This window comes from Temnothorax americanus, unplaced genomic scaffold (assembly GCF_048541705.1).
Source record: "Temnothorax americanus isolate GAGA-0224 unplaced genomic scaffold, ASM4854170v1 Scaffold18, whole genome shotgun sequence".
NCBI classification, from domain to species: Eukaryota; Metazoa; Arthropoda; class Insecta; order Hymenoptera; family Formicidae; genus Temnothorax; species Temnothorax americanus.
The window spans coordinates 3,664,636-3,687,720 of record NW_027509318.1 but is presented as its reverse complement, the minus strand read 5'-3'; the positions used below and the strand labels follow the sequence as shown (position 1 = coordinate 3,687,720).

Below are 23,085 nucleotides of genomic sequence, written 5' to 3'. Positions count from 1 at the left end.
TGTGGGAACCTTCGCGAGTCGAGTAATTCCAATTTTCAATATCATAACTTTGACATATTATTGCTTGCTTAATGGCCGTCTCAGATAAGTACTTGTGTCCGACTAATTGGACAGGGGAATCTATTTTCTCTTCTCCGGTGTGATGGGGAACCGTTGAGAATGCACGGAATATTGAGATGCCCCGCGCGTCGTTTTAACAGCCGATCATTATCGTGCACACACTAGTGTGCGTAAATTGACTTTGTATAAGAGCCACTCATAAAAGCAGGATTCAGCTCGGCGATGTGATACACGAGCTTTCATCGGGTATGCCTTTCAACAACGTATTTACTCTGCAGGTAAAGCGACGTTTCGATCGAAATGTTTCCATGCCGGATTTTAATTATCGGAATCTCTGGATCCCGTCCGATAACAGAATACGACCAGTAATTACGTTAAAAGCGCATTAAGCGCGCAATATGACAGAGTATAGAAGCGTTATTCGCAATTATAAATTATTGCTTACGTGTATACGCATAATGACATCAATAACGAGAGAAAGAGACACATAAAACACTGAGTCACGGAAGATATGAAGAAGATAATTTTAATTCTTTGGGCGTATAAACGAGCGCCGTAGATGAAGATCGTCAAATTAATAGGCGCGAGATCAAATGTCAGCTCCACACAGTCCGACGTGCATGATACCGGCGACTTACCTCCGTTTCAGGTAGTTGACATTGGTGGTGAAGGACTGACGAAAACTGGAGAATGAAATGTTGCCGGGTGATGGAGCTGTACCACAGTACTTGGCGCAACCGCCGCGGCCGGTAATCTTGATGGTTACACCGGGCTCGCTGCTGCGATGAAACAACTCCCGGTTTCGTTGCTCGGGCTGTTAGCGATCCGGAAGATAACCCGTTTCAGTTCTCTGCCGTTGAGATAGTCCTTGCGTTGCTGATGATGCGACGTCGTCGCGACGCGCGAAATAGGTGATTCGTTGTGGTTCGATGGATCGTGTCGATAGATCCCGGATCGTTGGGCGCGTTCTCTCTGCTTTGATGCGTCACGGGATAAACTTCAACGTAAGGTAATCCGAAAGGAAAGGATGAAATAAGAGAAGGTGAGGAAGAAGAAAATAAACAATCCAAGTTGAAATCTGTAAGTAAAAGAGAAAACACACGATTTAAGTGCCGAGTAATTATTGCCGAGAGTAAATTGTAATTATAGGATTCTACATTCAATTTACTGTAGTCTTTAAATTCTATTAAAGAGACTAGTCAATGTGCTAATATATATCAGATTTCTTAAAGCTCTAATTTAAAGAAGTTTCCCTTTAATTTGAGTGGCTTAAAATAAAATAACCTACTTGTGCTATGAACGACACGCTTTTATTGTCCAAAAGGTCTTTTTGTAATTGGCTTCTTTTGTGTATTGGAAACAGTAAAGCTAAGATCATAAAACTGGCTTATGTTCCTGTTATTTTCTTTATGCCATGCTTTGTGAATGCTTGTGCACATTATTACGACAATAAAGGTTGCGTCAAAGATACGAGATTTATTTTTTTTTTTTTTTATGAATGATTCAGACCAGGCACTCGCAGAAGTATGAAAAAAATTCCAATCCAAAAGGAATTCAAAACTCACGAAATAGGTAAGACTACACTTGCAATAGTACAGCCCATTATAGCTATGTAATTAAAAAATTCTTTCTTGAATTTTCTAAAAATTAATGATAACAAATTGCCGCTCTTAAATCTGCCGCTGGTCATAAAAAAACACTTCGAAATCACGTATTGTGCATTAAGGAAATTATGGATGTAACCGGTGCGACCAATGACTCTCGTAATATAATAAGGCACGCGAAAATCGATAGTCGGAGCGCGATTTTGCTTGGAATTTCTAAAATGCTTCACGGCATCGCGCGAGTCCACCGGCATTTACGTGTTCTTGGAACATACGCGCGGCACGGAAACGCTACTTCTATGGCTTGCTCGTCGATCGTATCACCGGGTAGAGCAGTGATCTTCCTTGAAGAGCTCGCGGGATAATTCTATGCTCACACCGTAGGAAAAGAAGAGGAGATGAGAGAGAGAGAGAGAGAGAGAGAGAGAAAGAATAAGCGTCGAGGAAGCAATGATACATTCCGACCGTCCGTATTTGTTCCTTCCGTATACTTCTCTGATAATAGCGACGTCCGTGTTTCACGGAACTAGCAAACTTCGCGTGTAATTTTCAACTTTCTCGGAGCATTGCTCGAGAAGAAAACCTCGCGATTCGATTTGACGATGCAGACGAACATCGCAATAGCTCACAGAATTGTTCCTACACTAGACGTTACACGTCAAACTGAGAGCAAAATAGTTGGTCCTTTTTGTACACTAAAACATTTTATAAGATTTATTATATAACATTGAAATTTAAGAAAAATCTGTTAATTTAGACGCTATAATGTAATTTAGCATTTTTTAATTAAATTTTAATAAACTAAAATTTAAGGAAACAAAATATTTAAGAATATACGACGAGTGATGAGTTTGCATCAAGATCTTGCGAAGGGAAAATTCTAAATTTACCATAGACCTTGCGGCTGAATGGATATCTGGGTCGTAGGTATTCCGTACGTATTTCATTCCGAGGTTATTCTTTGAAGTCTTAATTCGAGTCTTTGGCTTTTTTTCGATATTGTAGGCTTTGCCTTCAGGCAAAGTTTGTTGTTACTTCAGGAGATTCAAATCGCGCAAGGGTATAATTTATATAAAATTACAGGGAGGATAAAGTAGATGAACCAATGAGAAATAAGTTAATTTCCACTTATAACGACTTCCATGTGATGGTATTTCGCAAGTTTCAGCAGGTTAGTGTAATACATTGCATAGAATTATCCTCGCGCCGCGAATAGCACCTATACCTATTAGACCGCGAAGTGGTAAACGAGTCATTCGTGTTGATGAGTTACGCTCGTGGATACAGCTCATCAAGCATTTTACACGCACAATACCGTTGCATGCATCGAATTCCTATAATAGCTATATGTTACGTACGATCAAGAGAATCTCAAAAATAGCCTGGTATGTGGTATGTGTAATAGATGATAAGTTACCTGATACAAAGTTTTGTAAAGTTAAAAGTTTAAATTCGGGGATTATGACAACATTTTAATTACAAAATGAAATAGCTCTGGATTGAGATTTTTAATCATTATTCTAAAACATATGAGAAAATAATTAATAAATGTCAAACGAAATATAGCTTTTATAAAAAAACAATAAAATATTAATCTTTTAATATTACGTACTAATTGAAAGTAAGAATGATTATTATTCATTTATGATTCTTTTTACGATTCTAAATGAAGATTGTGAATAATAATCCTTTACAAATCTAATGTTAGAAGAGTTACTTAAATACTAGAACCATGGCACTTAACGTTAGCAAGTAGGTCACTGTGTAATTTTACACATCCTAATAAGTAGTGTTAGGTGGTAATACGATTGTACAGATAATTACAGTCCAATCCTATTCCGACACATTTAATCATCATTAAATCACAGATGGTGTAAGAATCAATACATCCGGCTTACCCAGGTTTTATCTAATCAGACAAACGTCGAAATTTGACACGAGATTTATTCAGCAAAAACAATAAAGTATTTTCATTGTTTTTTATAAAATAAACTTCTGATACAATTATAAAATAATGAAACAGGATATTTTGATCCACATTAATTAAAAAAACCATGTTAATTAAAAGTTTGTTACAGCATGATGACGTAAGTATTTATTAATGTGAATAAATGTCGCGGATGTATGTTAAAATAGTGTATTAAATTTCGCATTAATTTAGCGCAAATATCACTTTGTGCATTATATTATAATTATAATTATAATTATATTCTCATAATACATGTCCTCATAATTTCAAATGCAAATATATTGTACCACCGGTGCTGCCTGAATTCGCGTAATAACGAAGATTAGATCTCTCTTGTCTAAAAGATTGCCGCGTTCTGTCTGTTTTAATCTCTGCATCTAACTCATATTGGAATCCTAATGAAATTTTTGCATTAACATGTCTGCTGAATACATCTAATATATCTATGACATATTTTGCTCAGGTTGAGATAAAATAAATGTTACAAAAAATTGCGTAACCGGAAGAATCTCCACTAATCCGTATATATAGTGTCTTCAAGCTGAAAGATGCAGCCAACTACGGGTATCGAATTTTTATTTAAGTACTTTCAAGACTAATCGATAAACTTGTTGAAAAATAGATGAGTCAGATTTTTCTTTATTAACTTTTAAGATCGCATTTATTATGTATCGCAATTGACATTTTATAGAGATGGATAAAGACAGATTGTTGTGCAAGATTAATGACCGAATTCATCAGTATATTGATTAAATTCAGCAACTTCAAGCTAATCTCCATTCTTTGCCTTCTTTTGAAGCTTTCTTGTAAAAAATTTTAGCTTGAGAAATGTTTCTAGGTTTATCTCTTCTATCATATCGCGAATTATGATCCAAGTCCACGATACTAAAGACAGTCACTTTTAACCATTCTTATTACAAAGATGAATTTACATGTATTAATGCTAGAACCAGTAAAGGAGCGAATAACGTTTGCAAAGAAATAAGTTTAAAGCGCATAAATAAAGAGGAGCGCTATTGCGCAAAAGAATATTCTTGTTTACGCTGATCGTTAAGATCCATCCCGGCGTCCATGACTAAAACTTTCTAAGAAAAAGTCGCTTTTATTAATGTCACGACGAAAGGAAAGATCGGGAGAGGTTGAATGTAAAATAAAATTTGTCCCTAAAAAAGAAAAATCAATGAAGGGTACCGCTTCGTAAAACACACACACGCACATTCGCTACTGCTTTATCGTTATCCCGAAACTCGGGAGTGTGTCACTACTGCTAAAATTATCGCATTCGTTTCTCGTTTCCCCGGCTATCCCCCCGACTATTTATGACTGAACATCGATTGTACCCCGTCTGACCGAGACACCGGAATCTTGCGCAATGGACGTAAATCCGAAAACTGCACTTGCGTACCAAAATATACACTTCTCATTCAAGGTAGATAACGATCCAATTTATCAACGACCGCCCACACACGTCGACTTGTCGTCGCCGTCAATACGAGAGCGGCGGTAATCTTACCTCGGCGATCTCGCTACGCAAAGATGGTTAATTCGAGCTTTCGCTTAATAAAGCGATCGCTCGGACACTCTCTATCGCGTTGACTCGTTTGCCGTTACGAGGCCCGTGGCGTTTATTGCAAACGACGTTATTGCGACGTTTATCTGCGCGTCTTATCGACAGCCTTATCGAGCGGACTATCGAGAGCGACGTTGAAACTACCCCGAGAGAGGCATCGAAACTACCCCGCTCGGCGAAGACAGCCGTCACGTGAAGGTGGTGCGCGCCACCAGCCTGTCACCTTGCGTACTCCACGGGGCCGGAACCGGCAAAACGATATTTTACGAAAAGACGTGCTTTCGAGGAAATCGCGATTTTTTTTAGGCGGAATCGCCGTTCCTCGGCGAGATCGATCTTTCTGCGGGGCACGGAATTTGAAAATCTCGCCTGAACTCGTGCGGACTCTCTCAAACTACGGTCACTTACCTGTGTCGCGTGCGTGTACTACCCACTAGTTTGCCGATGAAGCAGTGAGGCTCGGCGGAGAATCGCGAGGGTGTCGCCCGGAGGGCTACCCTGGTCGATATGCTGGCGCCTGCGCAACCCCTTATCATCTACCAAGTTCCCCTCGCGTCCCCCTCGCGTGGGGGTTCCCTCGTAGCCCGTCGCAGACGCGTACGATTCCGTACGCGAAGAATGGGCCAGGGTAGGGGAAAACAAAAAGGGAAGCAACCCCTCGCCTGCCTGTTGGTATTTGTGCGAGATTGTTCGCGGCGGTGCATGTCAAACGCGGTCCGCCTACTTGCCGACTGGAGATGAAACTTGCTTTTAACGTGCTTTCGCACCCTCTCGACGAGTGCGACTTTCACGTCATTAAGAGCGTCGCTACCCTGAGGAACGAGAGACCGATTTTTGTAGCGCGAAAGTTGTTTTTTTTTTTTTTTTTTTTTTAAAGCTTGCGAAGAGGTCGAATCGATGACGTAGGAATGACGTTTCTTTTTCAGAGGGGGAAGAATCAAATAACTCGCGGGGAGCGTGGGCGAATGTATGACGGGATTGAATACAACCCCGGACGTTATTAAGAACGCGGAGAGTTTGACATCCCTTGTGAGATTCTATGTGAGACGCGATATTATATGAAGCTATGCTTGAGAAGAAATTTATCAGCGACAATAAACTCTTCGCAATATTGATGTACCTGACAGAGAGTTCTTATTGAAAAGTTTCTTATTGGAAAAGTCGACACAAAAGAATAACTAAACTAATATTATTAAGAAACGTCTTTTAAATAAAAGATAATACAATTTATTTCAAGAGTAAAAAAAAATATTGTAAGCGAGTAAAAAATAAGTAATTGAAAAATGCAGATATCTTTTAGACATTTTTTTATGCTGTGTGCAGCAATATTCTATAATCTCTCTCTATGGTTTACTAGATTGTACAATTATTACAAATTACAAGGTAGCCGATATTATTTTACATACTATGTATATAATTGTGATCGTATCTTTATAAAGAAGCTCGTCAATAAGACTATATACCTAATACTATATTTGGACTATATAAAGAATGTCAAGGCGATATCATCAAGAATATAAAATTTGTATAAATATTTTACAAGTTCTCTACGGTTGAGGTGAGGAGGCCCTATATAACGCGTTCACATTATTTGCATTTAAAGAAGCGTAACCGAGCAGAGACTCCCGTTCGTTTCAAGGAAACTTCAATCGATACGGCGACAAAGTTCCTCTTCGAATCTCTCGACAAATTCACCGAATGTAGATGAAAGAGCAGTAAGAAGACTTTGAGCTATCAAACTTCTTATCTCGTTTCCATCAGTAATCCGATAAAAGATCTCACGGATATAAAGATGACGTCGCAGTAAATCCACTTTTTTAAATCAGTACTAAGTAACTTCCCCCCATGTCCTTTTAAATTGTTTGTTAATTTTATTATCAAAAGACCTTAGTTAGTTATCCATTTATTTTAAAATTATCTTTATTTTATTATGATGCATAAGCATTGCAACAAAAAAATATTATTATGATACAATAATTTAAATTAAAACTAATTAGTGTCTTGTTAATTAAGGATAAAACAATCAGTATTATGAAACTTGAAGTTATAATAACCTATAATCTCTATGTGCTAAAAGAATTATAAATATCATATACGTTCATCTTTGAAAAAAAAAGTCAGAGAAAAACATTAATTATATATAAGTAACATTTTTCATTCGCAGCTATTGATGTGTCTACGTAATACAATTGATATTGTCTCAGATGACAATATGTGTCACTGCAGATTGAGATGTATCGCATATTACTCGCGAATGATTGCATGCCGCTTCTATTGTCTTGTACGAAGTCTTTGTCTGTACACTGTGACGTTTTAAATATCGCTTTGATGAAGAATCCGCGACAGCAATACATACGAAACTACGAATAATAGATCGAAATCATCGAAGCTTGTCCTAGAATGTCACAATGCGGATTTTTTAAAGGAAGCCGAGTGTTATCTTCGAAACTGATAGGCACACTTGAAAGATCTGCACGTCTCCTTTAATCACGATAGGTCGAACCAGTCTAGGTCGAGACTCTGCACGGGTCGTTCATTATAATTTTTGAGTCTCTCCGAACCGGTTTTAGTAGTTGTTGCCAGTAGTACGCCAACGTACGTTGTTGTACGTTGTTCTATTTTTTCATTGTTTCTGGCGTGTATATCTTTAAATCACAGATATCCTGTTTCCATTACGTCAGATTTGTGTAATTTATATTTAGCCAATTACGTTTGATACCTAAGTATTTATGGAAGAGAATCTGAGGAAAAGAGTAAAGGCAATATGTACGAAAATGCCAATAGTAGTCAAACCAAGATTAATTAAAATTCTCTTCTGTTGGTTAATTAAATAATTAATAAAATAAATATTGTTACCATTGTTTTAAAGATCTTTGAAATATAAGAAGCGATTAATATTAACTCGATGAATTATTAAGTAATTAATTTAGTATTGAATTAGCAAAATAATCGGGTTAATATTTTACGAAAATTCTATACAATTTTCAAGAATTGTTAAGCGCAATTTAGCAACCAGACATTTACAGATTGAAAAGATTGAACAAGGTCTTTTTTTCTCTGAATATTTATAAACGTACTGAAAAGATTAGCAAACATAAAGTGGCACAAATTCTTTTAATAATTTGATTCGAGTGATTAGAAGAGTTGTTATTAGCATCTTTTTTTATTGTTTTTACAATATTACTTAATTGCTTTTACAATGTTATAATATGATCTTGACAATTATCTAAAAATGCGGATTTTATTTTTTTGCACGTTGCTGCCGGCAATACCAACTATACTAACTCAACAGTGCTAAGCCTAACTTGCACCAAGCTCAACAGTGCTAAGCACCTCGCTGATACATCAGAAACCGCGGTTGCCAACCACTTGCTTGCTCCGTACCGTCCTCTCACGACGGTACCAGCAACCATCCAGCAAGCTATGCTGAGCTATGCTGAATCCGGAGACATTAATGCCCGCATCGCGTATACAGCGGGTCGGATGAAGAGGGAATGGCCACTACGGCCACTTCCATCCCCACCAGAAAGCCGAACATCTGAGCGTCCCTCGGAGTAGCTCGGCGAGCGCAGTCATTATTGCGCCAGTCTAACACCCGCCAGCGATCATCCTCGTCGCCGCGGCCGTGCCGACTTTCCCAGGCGATTTCCGAGTTCCGAGGCTAAGTACATCGCGGTACCAACGCGTCAGCAAGGGCGTGCGTGCGAGAGGAGAACGGCCTCGTGGCAGGTCTCGTGGTCACGTCGCGGGCGCGCTGAACTATCGCGTCACCGTACCTCGGCGGATACGATGAGACTCTTCTCGGAGAACGAGGAAAATGTGACGTGAGAGACTGGCCTTCGGCTTCGGCGGGTTCTTCGACGAGTGCGACACGCTCTCCGACACGCCAGTCAGTACGCGCGGGCGGGGGTCATCCGGCAAAATAACCGTCGCGATGAAGAGGTTGCTGCCGACGGCGGCGGTGTGCTGCTGGCTCCTGGTGGCGTTCGATGTCGGCCAGGTAAGTACGAGAAAACTGTTATTCCGAGACAAAAATTCTCTGCAGTTTCAAACACGCCGTTTCGAACGCGCCGGAAACCGCGTGTTTGCATGCGGATGTGTTGTCAAACGCGCGGTTTCCGCGGGAAACCTAGATGCATTGACTACCTAATTCCGACCAAAAAACAAGCTTGTCATGTCTGCTCCAATGCTTCCATATTTTGAAGCACTGACAGACGAAATTATTTTTACAAATATATTTATGTAGAAAAATTTTTTACTGTATTAAAAAATAATTTTAAAACCATAATAATGTCCTAGAAAATAAACAATATAATATTGCAAGATAAAGAACTTCTTTTTTACATCTCGCATATAATAACAATTTAATATATCTTATGCCATTTTCTTTTCAATCATAAAAAATTGAGACGTAGCTATAGTATTTCTTTCGATATTTCATCTCGACCGCGCGTGAAGAGTTCAGTGCTCAGGATATGTATTACGACATGACCGCGAAGTTTGATCTGCTGGAATGATTACTGTCATTCAAACATCCGGATTCCTAAAGCTGAAGTATTTTAAAGTGTTTCCAGTTTACTCTCAGTTAACTCTCTCTTTTTCTTTTTTTCTTCCTTAATGTTTTTACTAATTAAAAATTTTATTTTTTCTTATAAATTTACTCATAATATAAATATTGTTATATATTTTTATTATTTCATATTTAAATTAAAATTTCTTTTTCTTATTAAAACTGATTTTAATAAAAGTTAACTAAAAACACAAAAAAATGTTTTGTAGAGAATTTGCTACGGTTTGATTATTTATAACTTAAATATTATATTCATCATGTTCCATTACTAAAAGAATTGATTGTAGATTATGTAAAACATTTCCACATAAAAGAAGATGCAAAATCTTTGTGATAGTTTTTATATAAATGTTTTTTTTTTTAAGAAAAATCTAATTTTGTACTTTCTTGAGTTTTTGAATTTTTTATCTCATGACATAATATTAATATAAAATTAAAGAGCGATGAATATAAATATCAAGTATAAGTAACAAGTGCAGGTTTAATAAATGAAAGGTAGACAATATTTTTCAGTCCACGTATAATATATTAATCAATTCAACGAAGATAAAGACCACTTGATTATAATACTTAAACGAAGAGGATTTATGCTATAGCAAAGTATCGCGTGATTAAACATATAGAGAGAAATTTTAAAAATCGTTTCATGATTTGATAAGTTCGTACTGTTTCGTTATTTATCTTCCTCCTGTTTGCTCTCTTTACTAATATGCATAATGTTTAACGTGACATAGAACGAGAAAGAAAATCATAAATACATAAATCATCGAACAAAAAAACGGCATTCTACAACGCTATGTGCCATGCTGACTCAAATTACATGCAGCCGCGATATATCAGCAATGAATATGCAAAATCAATTTATATTTTTGCAGATACATATATTATTCATCAAATGTAGATATACATCACGATAAAAAGAAGCGAAAATTATATTAATATTTAAGATACTTGATATATAAAATATATAGGTATAAATATAAATATGTATTATAATAAAAAATTTTAATTATAATACAATTACACTAAATATATACACATATATTTTTTAGTATTTCTTTTCTTACATTTTGAAATATACATTGCATTTATGCTTTATATATTTTTATTATAGAGCTGATAAAGAATTAGGGAAGACAGACGTACCTATAAAATAAAATACCTAAGAATAGTTTGTCATTTTACACATTTTTATTGTACTTAACAAATGAAGAAAGGAGAAGAAGAGATAGAGGGAGGGAGAGAGAGAGAGAGAGAGAGAGAGAGAGAGAGAGAGAGAGAGAGAGAGAGAGAGAGAGAGAGAGAGAGAGAGAGAGAGAGAGAGAGAGAGAGAGAAACGCGAATTAAATATCCGTAACTATTTATGGACGTCACATTCTTCGGCGATTTCCATCGCGTGCGATTATATCGCAAACGAATCTCTGTGCTTAATGTATATATTTACGGCTATACCATGTCTAACTTATTACATACAGCATTAGCAAGACTGCTAATTGCTTCCCGCAATCTTTATAAGAATGCGTTATATATGACTTGATCATTACGGAAGTAGCCGAATAATACGTATTATACGCTACAGTTATTGTAACATAAATTCATTTTCCATTATCTATTATTTATTACATCTTTCTGTGTTTCCGTTTTTTTTATACTCCGTCGACACTCTCTCTGATGAAGCGTTTCATTCGTTGAGACTCATACGAGCGAGGGGAACAATTTGCATTAAAATGGATAGATTTTTCTCATCTTTTCGAACGGCCGGAGCTACATGCCGTTTCTTATTAAGACAGCTGAACAGGCCACGGATGCAAACTAGTTTCTCGATTTCATCGTCGTGCAACAAAAATATCGCGACGAGAAAAATTGCGATAACGTGAAAGTTGCTATTGCTCGAAAGCGACGGAGTCCTTCGTGATTTTACGAGCACGCAAAAATTTGTCTGACACGCAAATCCTTGAGAATATACTTAAGATATTTTTATATCTCCCAAACAAGAACGCATCGTCTTTTATCATCTTATGTGTGTGTGTGTGTGTTCTTTGGCTTCAAGCTGTTGAATAATTTAAAACATCATGAGCCAGGGAAAAAACATAGAAAAGTAAAAATTGGAAATAGAAAAAATTTAGAAAAATAAAAAATTTACATTTATCTTTTATCTCTTTTACAATATTAATATCTTTTACCAATTATGTAATTTTAAGATCACTTCCTCGTCTTTGTCAAGTTGAAAATAAATCACTTTGCCATCAATCAAGCGCATTGAGAGGTGAACGCTTCGCGTCGTTCGACTCTTTCGCTCGTTCCGAAACGTATCACGGGACGAAAAGTTCCAGACCTCGGGGTCCGCCTATTACGAGGAGGAATGCACTGGATCCGCGTGTGCACGTGTGTAAGCGCGTGTGCGTGCACAACACGTGCGAGAGTGACCACCTGCCTCAGCGCGCCGCGCGCCAGTCCCAGCTTTATATATAGTTAATCAAAAAATCTAATTAACGAGTAGCCGCTCCCGCTTCATGGGCGGTATCCGCATTGTTTATCGCGCATCTCACTGATTACCATTTGTTATCACTAACGTTGCGACCTTTAATAGATCTTAACCCTCGTTTCAGACCAGCGCGCGCGACCATCCCGAGATTCCACTTCGCTAAAAAAAAAAAAAAAAAAATGAAATGAATTGAAACAAATGTACGTTGCACGTTTACTGCGCGTTTATTTCGCCTGCGCAATTCGCAGAGTGTTTTGAGCGAGGCAACGAATTTAATATTTCCACCGGGCAACGTGCAAATTAGGCTAATAAGCTGGAAGTCGTCTCGAAGCAAACCATGAAACGAACAAATCTGAGAATCTGTTAATTGGCTGATTTTACTTTGGCACATTTATACCTCGTGTTCTCCTTTAGCAATAATCATAGTAAATTTACATTCCCTTTTATTCTCTCTTTGATGCCATTTAATATGCGAAGAATAAATTTTTAAAATGTTTTCTCTTATATATTTTTTAAGGTTTATTAACATTACGACATCATTTACTAGATAATTTAGTTGACTTTATTTTTTCTCGATGTAAAAATTTTATGAAAAATATATATATAAAAAGAAATTAATATAAATAAGTTGAACGGCAACAATCATCAATGTAAATAATCTATTACGTTTATTTTTACAAATGGAAGACAAATAGAGGATTGTCGGCGGTAGAATCGAGAATTTTAATTGCAAAGATTCGAGCCGCATCTTGAGAAACGCGCTCACGAATTAATTGAGAATACGTGTATGTGAGTTTTTGTGTGCGAACTCTTTTCCCTTTCTAACATGTCCCTGCGAACAGCCGGAGGACATTACGTCGGGCCCTCGATAGTAGGCGGCCTTATTGAGCGCGCGGCCTTACTCCGCATAGTTGCGCTCTTATACGCTACCGTATTAATATTTATGAGGTCCCCTATGGCACTACGGTAAGATAGTGTGTGTGTGTGTCCTATATAAAGCGACGCGAGAAAGTGATAAATTCGGACCATTGCATAACTGGCCACACATGTATACGTACGTACACACTTTAGCGTCGTCTTACATAAGTATAGCGACTGCGTCATGTATTGGAGAAAACGAAAGAAATATTCTTCACAAGCGTTCAGTGGTCCATTATGTTAACTCATCATTCCCCGTGCTATTGATTGTAAATAGGACTGTGGGTAGAAGGAATTTGTGGCAACTTATACACATAATTTTGCGCGTAACTAATAAATTAGAAAAATGTTACATCGCATTTATGAACAAAGAAAATGTTATACAAATGCCAGTTGCATTCCTTCGTATTTTCACATCAATTCGAAGTAGATTTGAGGTAAAAAATGGTTAGAAAAGGTTTGCTGATATAAAATGTATATGTGTAAAGGCGTTATTTACATATTATTAATATTTACGTTTTATCATAGTCAACTGAAATATATTTTTTTTACATCTATACTTTCATCTATTATACAAGTAAGATTCGCTGTATAAGAACATTGCTCGCTGCCGCTAGCTTACATTGCCGTCGTCAGTTCTAAAGCTATAGTACCGGAGCATCTGATCTTTGACATTGTAGAATTGCTACGTTGCGGCGGTTATTTTAGCTTCATTCTTGTATCACGTGAGCGAGATGTAACGTGGCTCTTGACGTGCGTGAGCAACGTCGGATGATCTAGTCATAAACGTAGCTCTCCTCAATGATGACGCATCGGGACGACGCGCAAGGTAAAATCAACCTAAATTAATTAATTCATGCTCGCCTTGCACATGTCTGCGGTTTCGCTATGCACACACTCGCCGTGTCCCCGCGTGCGCATCGATCAAGCATATAGAAAATCTTTCCCAGCGTCCCGCGGCCTTGTAGCGCACGCGAATGCGAGAGTTTTAAATGTGCAATGCACCGCGCGTCCGTCCTCAATATTTTACGAGATGATACTAAATCAACGGATAAAACGCGATTATTTCGAGAAACATCCTCCTTTACCTTTACTCACCGCTCATTCGTAAATTACTGCTACTCCGGTAGCCAATAAATTACAACTATAAATAGTCACGTTTGCTACTTTTCCCGCGAATGGCGAGATCATTTCTCTTTTGGATTCTCTTTTATTTCTTACGAATGTTTTGTGCAATAATATATGAGGGGGGATAATAATTGTCGTTATATTTTTTCCATTGGTAATATTTTATTTAAGAAAAAAATCTTTCGACAATGAAAGGATTAATACGATATCTATACTCTAGTGCGTATGTTAACGGTCGCGATGCTACTCCGGGCGGTCTTAGAAATAGTTTTGCAAATGCCTATTGACATGTTCGAACATACGCTGCGTGGCACGGTACTAAAACTACGTTTAGCCAACATTAGCGTATCTCGTCCCGCTTTATTTTATCGCGTCGCGGAATTTACTGTCGGTAGTCCACTCATTAAATTCGCCACGGCGATGTGTAAATATGTCCGCGGCGATGGGAGAGGTACCTTAAGTTACAATCTATTCAACGTGGAACATAATGTCGTAAATCGACACGGACCGTAGCCGCAAAACATAAAATAAAGTGTCTTTATCACAACGGCCGTCCCGTGCTAGACATATGGTAAAATACCGCAAAGCTGCGATCACAAAATAGCAACTTTCCGTACGTTGGATACTCTCGTTTCCATTCGAGTCGAATCGCTTCGCGTATGTTACTGCGTGCGGACTGCAGCTCGTTCTTACGCTTTGCTTAATGGAAATCTTTACAGCGTACGTCTTTACCAAACTGATTTCTCTGCCGCGTAAAGTATTAACGAGAAGCCGCAGCAGGAATTATTCTCTATTCAACCGGACAAATGTAAATTGCTAATCCGTTTAACCATATATATAGAAATATTCTTGCGGACGGATGAAAATGATTATTGAAAGCATCATAGTTCTGTGATTATTTATTTCTTATTACGAGTGAGATCTACAAATGATGTACAAACAATAAAGCTATATTGATTTTTTTTATGTCTACAAAACTTATATATCAATAGGTACAATAAAGAAATAAAAATTCGCTCGATTTCGTTCCATATTGAAACTTGTGGAAGAATTCTGGATGAGACGAAACTGAATTTATATATATGCATATATATAAAAGACTGCAAAATATATAATACTGGATTGATATCGGAAATCACCCACGCGTACAGAATCGTATTCGATCGGGAGAGCGTGGCATCAGTGTTCGCGACGATCAAAGAACACTACGCCCGCCTCTCTTCCGATCTCCGTCGTGTCCATTTTCGGAGAACGACTACGGACCAGATAGTTCTGCCTACGCCGCGCGCCGTACGGCCGCGGCCTACGTGCGGCCGCAGGATAATAAGTCTTTTCTTTAAGGTTGCGAAAGTGCAAGCGGGTATGTAATATCCCGGCCGATCGACGACCGTTGCAGGCACGGTCGCGGTCGTGCCCGGCGGCGCGTCACTCGTCGCGGTATATCGGGAATCGATAGCGAGAACGCCGCGTCGCGAGACAAAACCGTGAAATATCGCCCCGTCTGATTTCAGTGTTGCCATATGGCTTGGTCTCCCCAGATGAGATGAGTAAACTTTGCGGTTTATTCCCGTAAACGTGACGATGCCGATCGAACCGGTGCTCATATCGGCATCCATGAAGCCTGCGAGCTTTAATAGTCGAGAAAGTCTTAGAGTTACATCGATCGAAAGCCCACACGAGATTTCTAAGTTATAACATTTCTTTTGCATCCATGTGATATTTAACCAGCTTTAAGGAAACATAAATTCGTAACTGCGGAATGTCAAAAATGTTTGATGAGTTTTATGATACACGCTTTCTATTTGGTAACAGGATTGTACTTTCTTGTATGATATGATAAAAAAATGTGTTTGATCAAATAAATTGATTATGAATGAAATGTCATATACGTAATATAAATTTTTGCAATTTTTATGCGTTATTTATTCAAGAGTTAGTAATTCGAAGCGTGTTTCCGGAAAGAAACGTGTAGTTAAAATGGCGATGAGTGTGTATTTGTGGGGGACCAAACGAGGCATGAGGCAAAAGCTACGGGATCAGGAAATGGCTGCCTATTCTTGCGGCTCATCAAGCATTGCGTTACGTGATTTATGGTATGCAGCCATCCAGCGGTGACGCGAATCGTGGACTGTCCCAGCATTAGGCATTATTTCTTATATGCAGAAATCAACCAGCTGACTAATCATTTAATTATATTTCCAAGATCGACCCGCCTGCACAAATTCCACGCTTAACAGTCATTCCGATACCGCTACGTCGACATTATCGTGTGTGCATTCGGAGAAATTTACATTTACGACACTTGCATACGATGTCATTTTTTTTATGCAAAGATGAAAATTTTTACTAACTAAAATAAAGTGAAAATATAATTTAATTTTATGTGCGTCATGATGATATAAAAGCAAAGTAAGTAATTTCTGCAAAAAAAAAACATGTATGAGATAGCATACTGAATTAATGTTGAAATTATTATTTTGAAAGCACAAATAACAAGAATGAACATCAATGTAAATCGAAATATTTATTTCCAGAGATTTTTATAATTTGATCTAAAATATATTTTATATACATATACATACTTTTTATAAGCGCAATACGCATCGTAAAAATCATAACACACGTAGTTCCTCTATCATGTAAAAGTACCCAGAGCAATGTTTGATGAAAGTTAATTATGAACGTCCTGACGTGGGGGGGGGGGATAAATGCTAGAAATTCCACACGATGGAGATTGATACGGCCGCTTCTTCTCGCGAGATTTCGGAGTCAGCGAGGCGAGAGGCTCCTGGCGAGAGGAAAAAAAACAGGAGTGCAACCGTAAGAATGTTGCGGTCTCGCTCGGCGAACGCGTGTAGCGTTACTCGATCCGCGTCGGAAAAATCCGGAGTGCTACTGGGAATCACGCATCGCTTCAGCGATGGTTACGAGTTCTGTGGCGTATCAGAGCAAACGGAAACGGCGTTAATGATGACGCCGCCGTGGCCGCCGCGCGTTTCGACCGAGGCGCGTATTACGCGCCGCATAGTACGCCGATCGTAGGATGCGCGTGTAGTACAATGCGACGCGATTTCACCGCGTTTTCATAGCTTTTTCATCGTATTATCAAGATGTTACCTAAAACCCTCGTCAACGAAAGCGAGAACGCGCGCAGATCGGCGAAATGCATGCCACCCGCGTGACGATTAAGGAGAAAAAAGCGTGCAGCATACCCGTTTTTATCCCTCTCGATTGCACGGTATGTAGACCGTGATAAATGTTGTCGGTTGGCGAACACGCGTGCAATAAATAATAATGCAATTTTGTCATTGCATGACTCGTGGAAACGAGAATTATTACACTCGGTTGGGGTACGAGCGCTACGCGAAAACCTCGAGATACGACGAATGCAAATTCGAATCGGCGATCGAACCTTTCGAAAATCCGCTCGATATATGTATATCAGCAGGGCCTCTTGTTAAGCAGTAACTAATACTGGTTCAGCACCTGGACCGTATATACTTTCCCGCGTAACGTCTATATCATTACAATATAGATGAAGAAAACGATTTATTTAATGAATATACTAATACCCATAATTTACACTTGAATACATATTTATTACAGATTTAAAACGTGTTAAAGTAAATGGTCGGCGGCGATTATTGCCGACGTGCACTTTGCAACTTTGGACCGCGACCGGCCGGAGTTGGAAGAATTACGGTATTCATGTAGGCGAACGGGATCGCGGCGTTAAAAAGTTGCGTGAATAAAAGATCGATCGCGATTAACTCTCCCACGGGGGAAGTGTGTAATTTCGAGAAGAATAGCACTGAATACCGTGATTATGAATGCATGTAGGGCGCGTGAGGACTATCACACGTGCCGCACAATTTACGCATTTACGCATGACGGTATCGTCCGAGCAAAAACGGGCCTACCACTATAGCGTGAACGCGCTATTGAAGTATGGTACCACTCGACGCGTCTCCTCTCCTCTTTTACAAGCCCAGGTTAAAAGGGAATTGCTTCGAAAAAGGTGTGAACTCGCGCGGAATAATAATAACGTGAGATTTTCTATTCGATATATTTAATTCTGTTCTCTGGAACGATATATTAAATTCTTTCAAAACGTATTTTTGTAGAAATTACAAACTCTAAATTCTTATAAAATTTCGGAATAAACCAGATTTACAATCTCGAATGATTAAAAGAACTAATTATTTCGTATTTGTTATACACAGAGGGATTGTTTCATCTATTTCTTTTTTTGTTATTATATGAACTTGAAATTTTCTCTCTTTTTGCGAGCTGCTGCGACATTTTGTAATAATATGAGTTGTTGGAATTCTCCCGTAAATATACATATTGAGATCTACCGGATCTAATACATTCTATTGGGGATTGGAATTGTTTCACATCTTCAGATGTTAATACCGGTAACGTGAGTATCTAATATACATATACTTACTACTTTGCATAACGTAGACGGATATTCCTATGACATTTAATTGACATAGTATTGACTGGCAAGCACCCGCGAGAATAACCGAAGCGTAGAATTGGTGGCGGAGAGATCCGGCCCCGAAGAAGACCTTCTCGTCCTTGGTCTGCTGACAATTCATGGCTCGCTACGGGAGGGTTAAACACTTGACATCGTATGATCTATACAGAGCTTATACCCGGTGTATATGCCTATGGCAGTCGGCAAATCAGGTATGTCAGTGGAGATCGTGATTTATGTCCGCGGTTTGGCCGCGGGCGAGATGTCGAGACGAAATTGTCGAAGCGTTATTCACGCTCCGCGCCGCGCTGCATCGCGCTAGAGATAGCGTCGTCGTAAACGCGCGCGCGCGAAAGTTAGGGCCGAGTGGCGAGACCGCAAAAGGAGAGCGTCAACCCTTAACGGCGCGCACTGTCCGACTTTTTAACGGTGAGAAAAATGTTTCGAGACACACAGAATGTCAGCGTGACGCACGTATATACTCGCGAACGAAAAGATTGATTTCTTTTTTATTAGTTTTCGAGACGCGCCGATATTGTAAAAGTGCGAAGCGTGATACCATTACTACATAGCGTTCTAAGATGTTGCTATATGGAAGATGTTGAAGTATGTACGTATCCTAAGAAATTTAAGCAATATATTTTCATTATCAATCCTTTCAGTGATTCAAAAAAACGCAAAATGAAATTTACATACAACTGGCATATATTTATAATATGTTACATATATTATAAGTTATTATATTATATATGCAATTTTTGTTTAAATTGTTTTTATTTACTTTAGTCAATAATAATTTATACTTTTTATTATTATAACAATCTATACTACGCATTACGTAATATTTTATAATAAAATATATCACGAACAAACTTCTTCTTATATAAATAAGCATGATACAGTCATTCCCAAATTCTGAGGTGTATATTTATTATCTGTGTTAAAGAAGGTATCATTAATTAAAATTTTAAGAATTCTTCGAATTTTAAGTTTGAAGGCTTAAAACATAAAAAATCAAGTTTTTTTAATCAATAATTATTATATCTTTAAAATTGGCGAAGAGATATTTATATCTCAAAGAAACTTACTATTTAAAAACTACAGACTACCAGTTTGCTCCAACAATACGTTTGAAAACAATCATTATTTTAGGAGCATTCTTGCGCACAGTTGTTTCCGCGAAGGATATTGTCCGCCGTCTCACGACAATGTTGCACGTATCCGCGTGGCAGGCTCACGTACCTTTCGCAGTGACGGCGAGGCAAAATTATTGAAACGTTCTTCACGCTGTGCGCGAAGAACGCACACGCACAGGGGACCCACGTATACGCGATATACGTGGATGCGTGCCGCGCGCACGAAATGGCATTGTCGTAAAATCGCGGGCGTGTATGAATCCTATCTGGAAGCCGAGGCGTTGTAGCGAGACCACAAAGGAAGAGAGGCTCGCGCATCAGGAGGACCGGACGGGTTAAGAGTCTGCCTGGAAGATCCATTGTCGCTCCTGGGATACGAGAAGAATAAGAGCTGCTTTTCGAACAACGAAAGAGCTGACCTTCCCCTCGTGATTTATGACATTAATATTGAAAATAAGAAAAAATCTACGACTTTGTACCTATTTGAAAAGGGCTATTCTTGCTGCGCTTTTGCAGCAGTAATATCGCAATTTTAGCGGCAATTGTCAAAGTACACTGGATTATAGTTCAATAAACACTTCACTTACTTTCTCATTTTACTATTCAAACTTGTTAAACAGTTAAATTATCATCGCATTGCAATTATTGTACTGCTTGGAAAAGGGAAAAGCGGGACTTGGAGTTTACATAAAAAGATGTTGAAATGAGCACATTGATGGCAGTAAAGTCATCTCGATGAGACTGTCGGCTTCTCTCGGCTTTTTTTTTAACATCGTACTTTCACTTTTCTCCGTGAGGTCTACGTAGCTGCGGTCGTAACACGCCATGAATGGAAAGGCTCGCATGCGTATAAGCCATCTTTTTCGACGCGCAAGAACGTCCCGTTAAAGAAACGATTGCACAAGAGCGAAATTCCTGGGTTGCTGCTTTATTTGCGCGCGGCAATTTGCGTACCGTTGACGGTATTCCGATCGTGACGGCAAGATAATTTCCGTTTTTGGCGGTGAGATAATTTCCGTTTTCGTTCGAGACCTGAAATCTGTGTCGAATCTCGAGGATATTTTCCCATCATTAGAAACAACACAACAGAGTTACATTTTTAAAAAAGATTTCAATGCAATTTCTCGAAAAACTTTATTTTTGTTGTCTTGATTATATTTTTAATAAAACTTATCAGAGAAATAATTCTCTTGCTCATATTTTTGCTTACATTGAGATTATGCACAGTGCAGAGAAAATCTATAATTTTAAATAATATATAGTAAGTAGAAGGATTTACATTAAACGAAAATTTACGAAAATTAACGGCGTTAAATCGGTTGAATTAAAATAATATTTTTCCATTCAATTCAGCAGCGCGAGAGATTTGTGATAGAATAACTGTAAAACAGTAGGTATCTATTCTTGTGCCATTATGCAAACACGCGCTGCTACCGGAACATTGCGCTCTTTACCATTCCTTACGGGACTGTAAAATCGACTCGGGAGGGAAAACGATTTGTTCTTAAATTATGTTGTTCCCAGAAGTGCACGCGATCTATGTAGCGTCGACCATTCGACCGTATCTGAATCCATCACGGCGCGGCGCGGCGCGGTCTCGGTGCACGGGCGGCTCGTTTCAATGTTGTTACAATGAAAATTCCAGTCGCGGGAATAATAAATACTCTAAGTAGATAAGTATACTGCGGAGAGAGAACGTTTGCGCGCGCCCGCAAGACCGTAATATCCACCTGCTCGAACGCCGGGCATTATTCTATCCCTCTATCGATTTCGACGCAGGTGGTGAAGGTAATAAGTATCGCCATCCTCGTTCCGTATATATAATCGTAATAATTTAATGCGATTCACTTTCGCCATTCAATGACACATCCACACGCACACGCACGCACAGCTGTCCGATGGTCGCGGAACGTATATGCGCATTTCGCGTTATTATTCCTCGGACAATCGGCTAATTTTTATTGCGCTTCATGGTATCTAAACAAACTGTCTACGGTAACTAAATCGTCTCAAAAAATTTAGATATATAGAATTTCTTTATAAAATATTAACTTTATATTTTTTTATTTATATATATTATTTATATATTTTTTATATTTTTTTTACTGGTGATAATATATAAATCATACAATTATAAACTATTGTGTGTGTTCGTTATTTGCTTTTTTCTGATATTTTATTCTCCGATCGCGCGCATTGTTTCATCTCTTCTATAATATGTTTCGCGTGTAGGCAGGCGCGACCCTTTGCCCGACGCATAATTTACATTACACTCCAAAAGCAAATATCGCGTGGAGGAGTTGAGATTTATGGGCGCCTACGAAATTGCAGCGCGCGCGCAGGGCTGAGAAATTATTTTCTTTCTCGGTCGTTACGTTTCGGTTAATACGTTCCCTCTTTAGATTATCAAGTCGGGCAAACATACGGCCGTAAATGACGCGCGCCGGGAATGCGAGGACAAAGGAGCCGAGGAGGCAGCATCGGCGCAAGTAGGATTTCCTGCACTCCGGATGCGCGCGCGTTTCGTGCGCGCCGTCATTCTACGAGCGCGCGAGAGATCTTCGATAAGCCGGAAGATAACGTGCAAAACGATATCGTTCGGCTATCCCGCTTTCCGATAGTCAGTCGCGCGATCAACTCTCTCACGGCGGTTTAATCTCTCTCAACTTGGTTTATTAATTGAACGGCCTTTATATTAAAGATCCAGACACCTTTATATATCATAACTGAGAGAAACAGGCTTCTAAAGCTTCTACTTGGGGAGAAGAATGTTACAACATTTTTGTGCCACAAGAATAATTCACGGCATTTTGTGCCGCAAGGATAATTCACAGTATTTTAAAGTATACAGATTAATCTACTTAATTGATTCATTAAAATTTAATTATTACCTGGATAATTATAGTATTATATCTAATTATAGACATTATACATAAATTACTTTGTGAATTTAATAAAATTTAATAAAGATTTATATACATTATATTGTAGGTACATGTATAGTTTTTTTAAATACAACCTGTATAATTCCTGCTTTTTAAAATACGCAATTACTTAAGTTATAGATTGCGCAAATATATAAGTGCAGCCAGTGCAGGAAATAGAAACTTCTGCTGACTTTTGCACTGAACGAAAATCAACTTCAAGTAGACAGCTCTCTTT

At 38.5% G+C, this 23,085-nt stretch overlaps 2 protein-coding genes across 5 annotated transcripts in view; one reads left to right on the top strand and one right to left on the bottom strand.

Moving 5' to 3' along the window:
- Syn (synapsin) overlaps positions 1-5,718 on the bottom strand; it is a 49,902-nt gene extending 44,184 nt beyond the window's left edge. For 2 of the 3 annotated variants that reach the window (XM_077404060.1, XM_077404057.1), the window contains exons 1-2: positions 5,612-5,718; positions 699-1,138 (exon numbers count right to left, since the gene is read on the bottom strand). The gene's annotated coding sequence lies outside the window, so the exon portion shown is untranslated. Of the gene's footprint in view, positions 1-698; positions 1,139-5,146; positions 5,372-5,611 lie in introns of those variants that run through there. The other variant, XM_077404059.1, reaches the window with a different exon arrangement.
- A 3,009-nt stretch (positions 5,719-8,727) lies between these two features.
- Positions 8,728-23,085, top strand: part of LOC143896155 (uncharacterized) — a 28,411-nt gene continuing 14,053 nt past the window's right edge. Inside the window, exon 1 of one of the 2 annotated variants that reach the window (XM_077403753.1) lies at positions 8,728-9,203. In XM_077403753.1, the coding sequence (XP_077259879.1) occupies positions 9,138-9,203 (66 nt within the window). In that variant the 5' untranslated portion in view covers positions 8,728-9,137. The remainder of the gene's footprint in view (positions 9,204-23,085) is intronic. The other variant, XM_077403752.1, reaches the window with a different exon arrangement.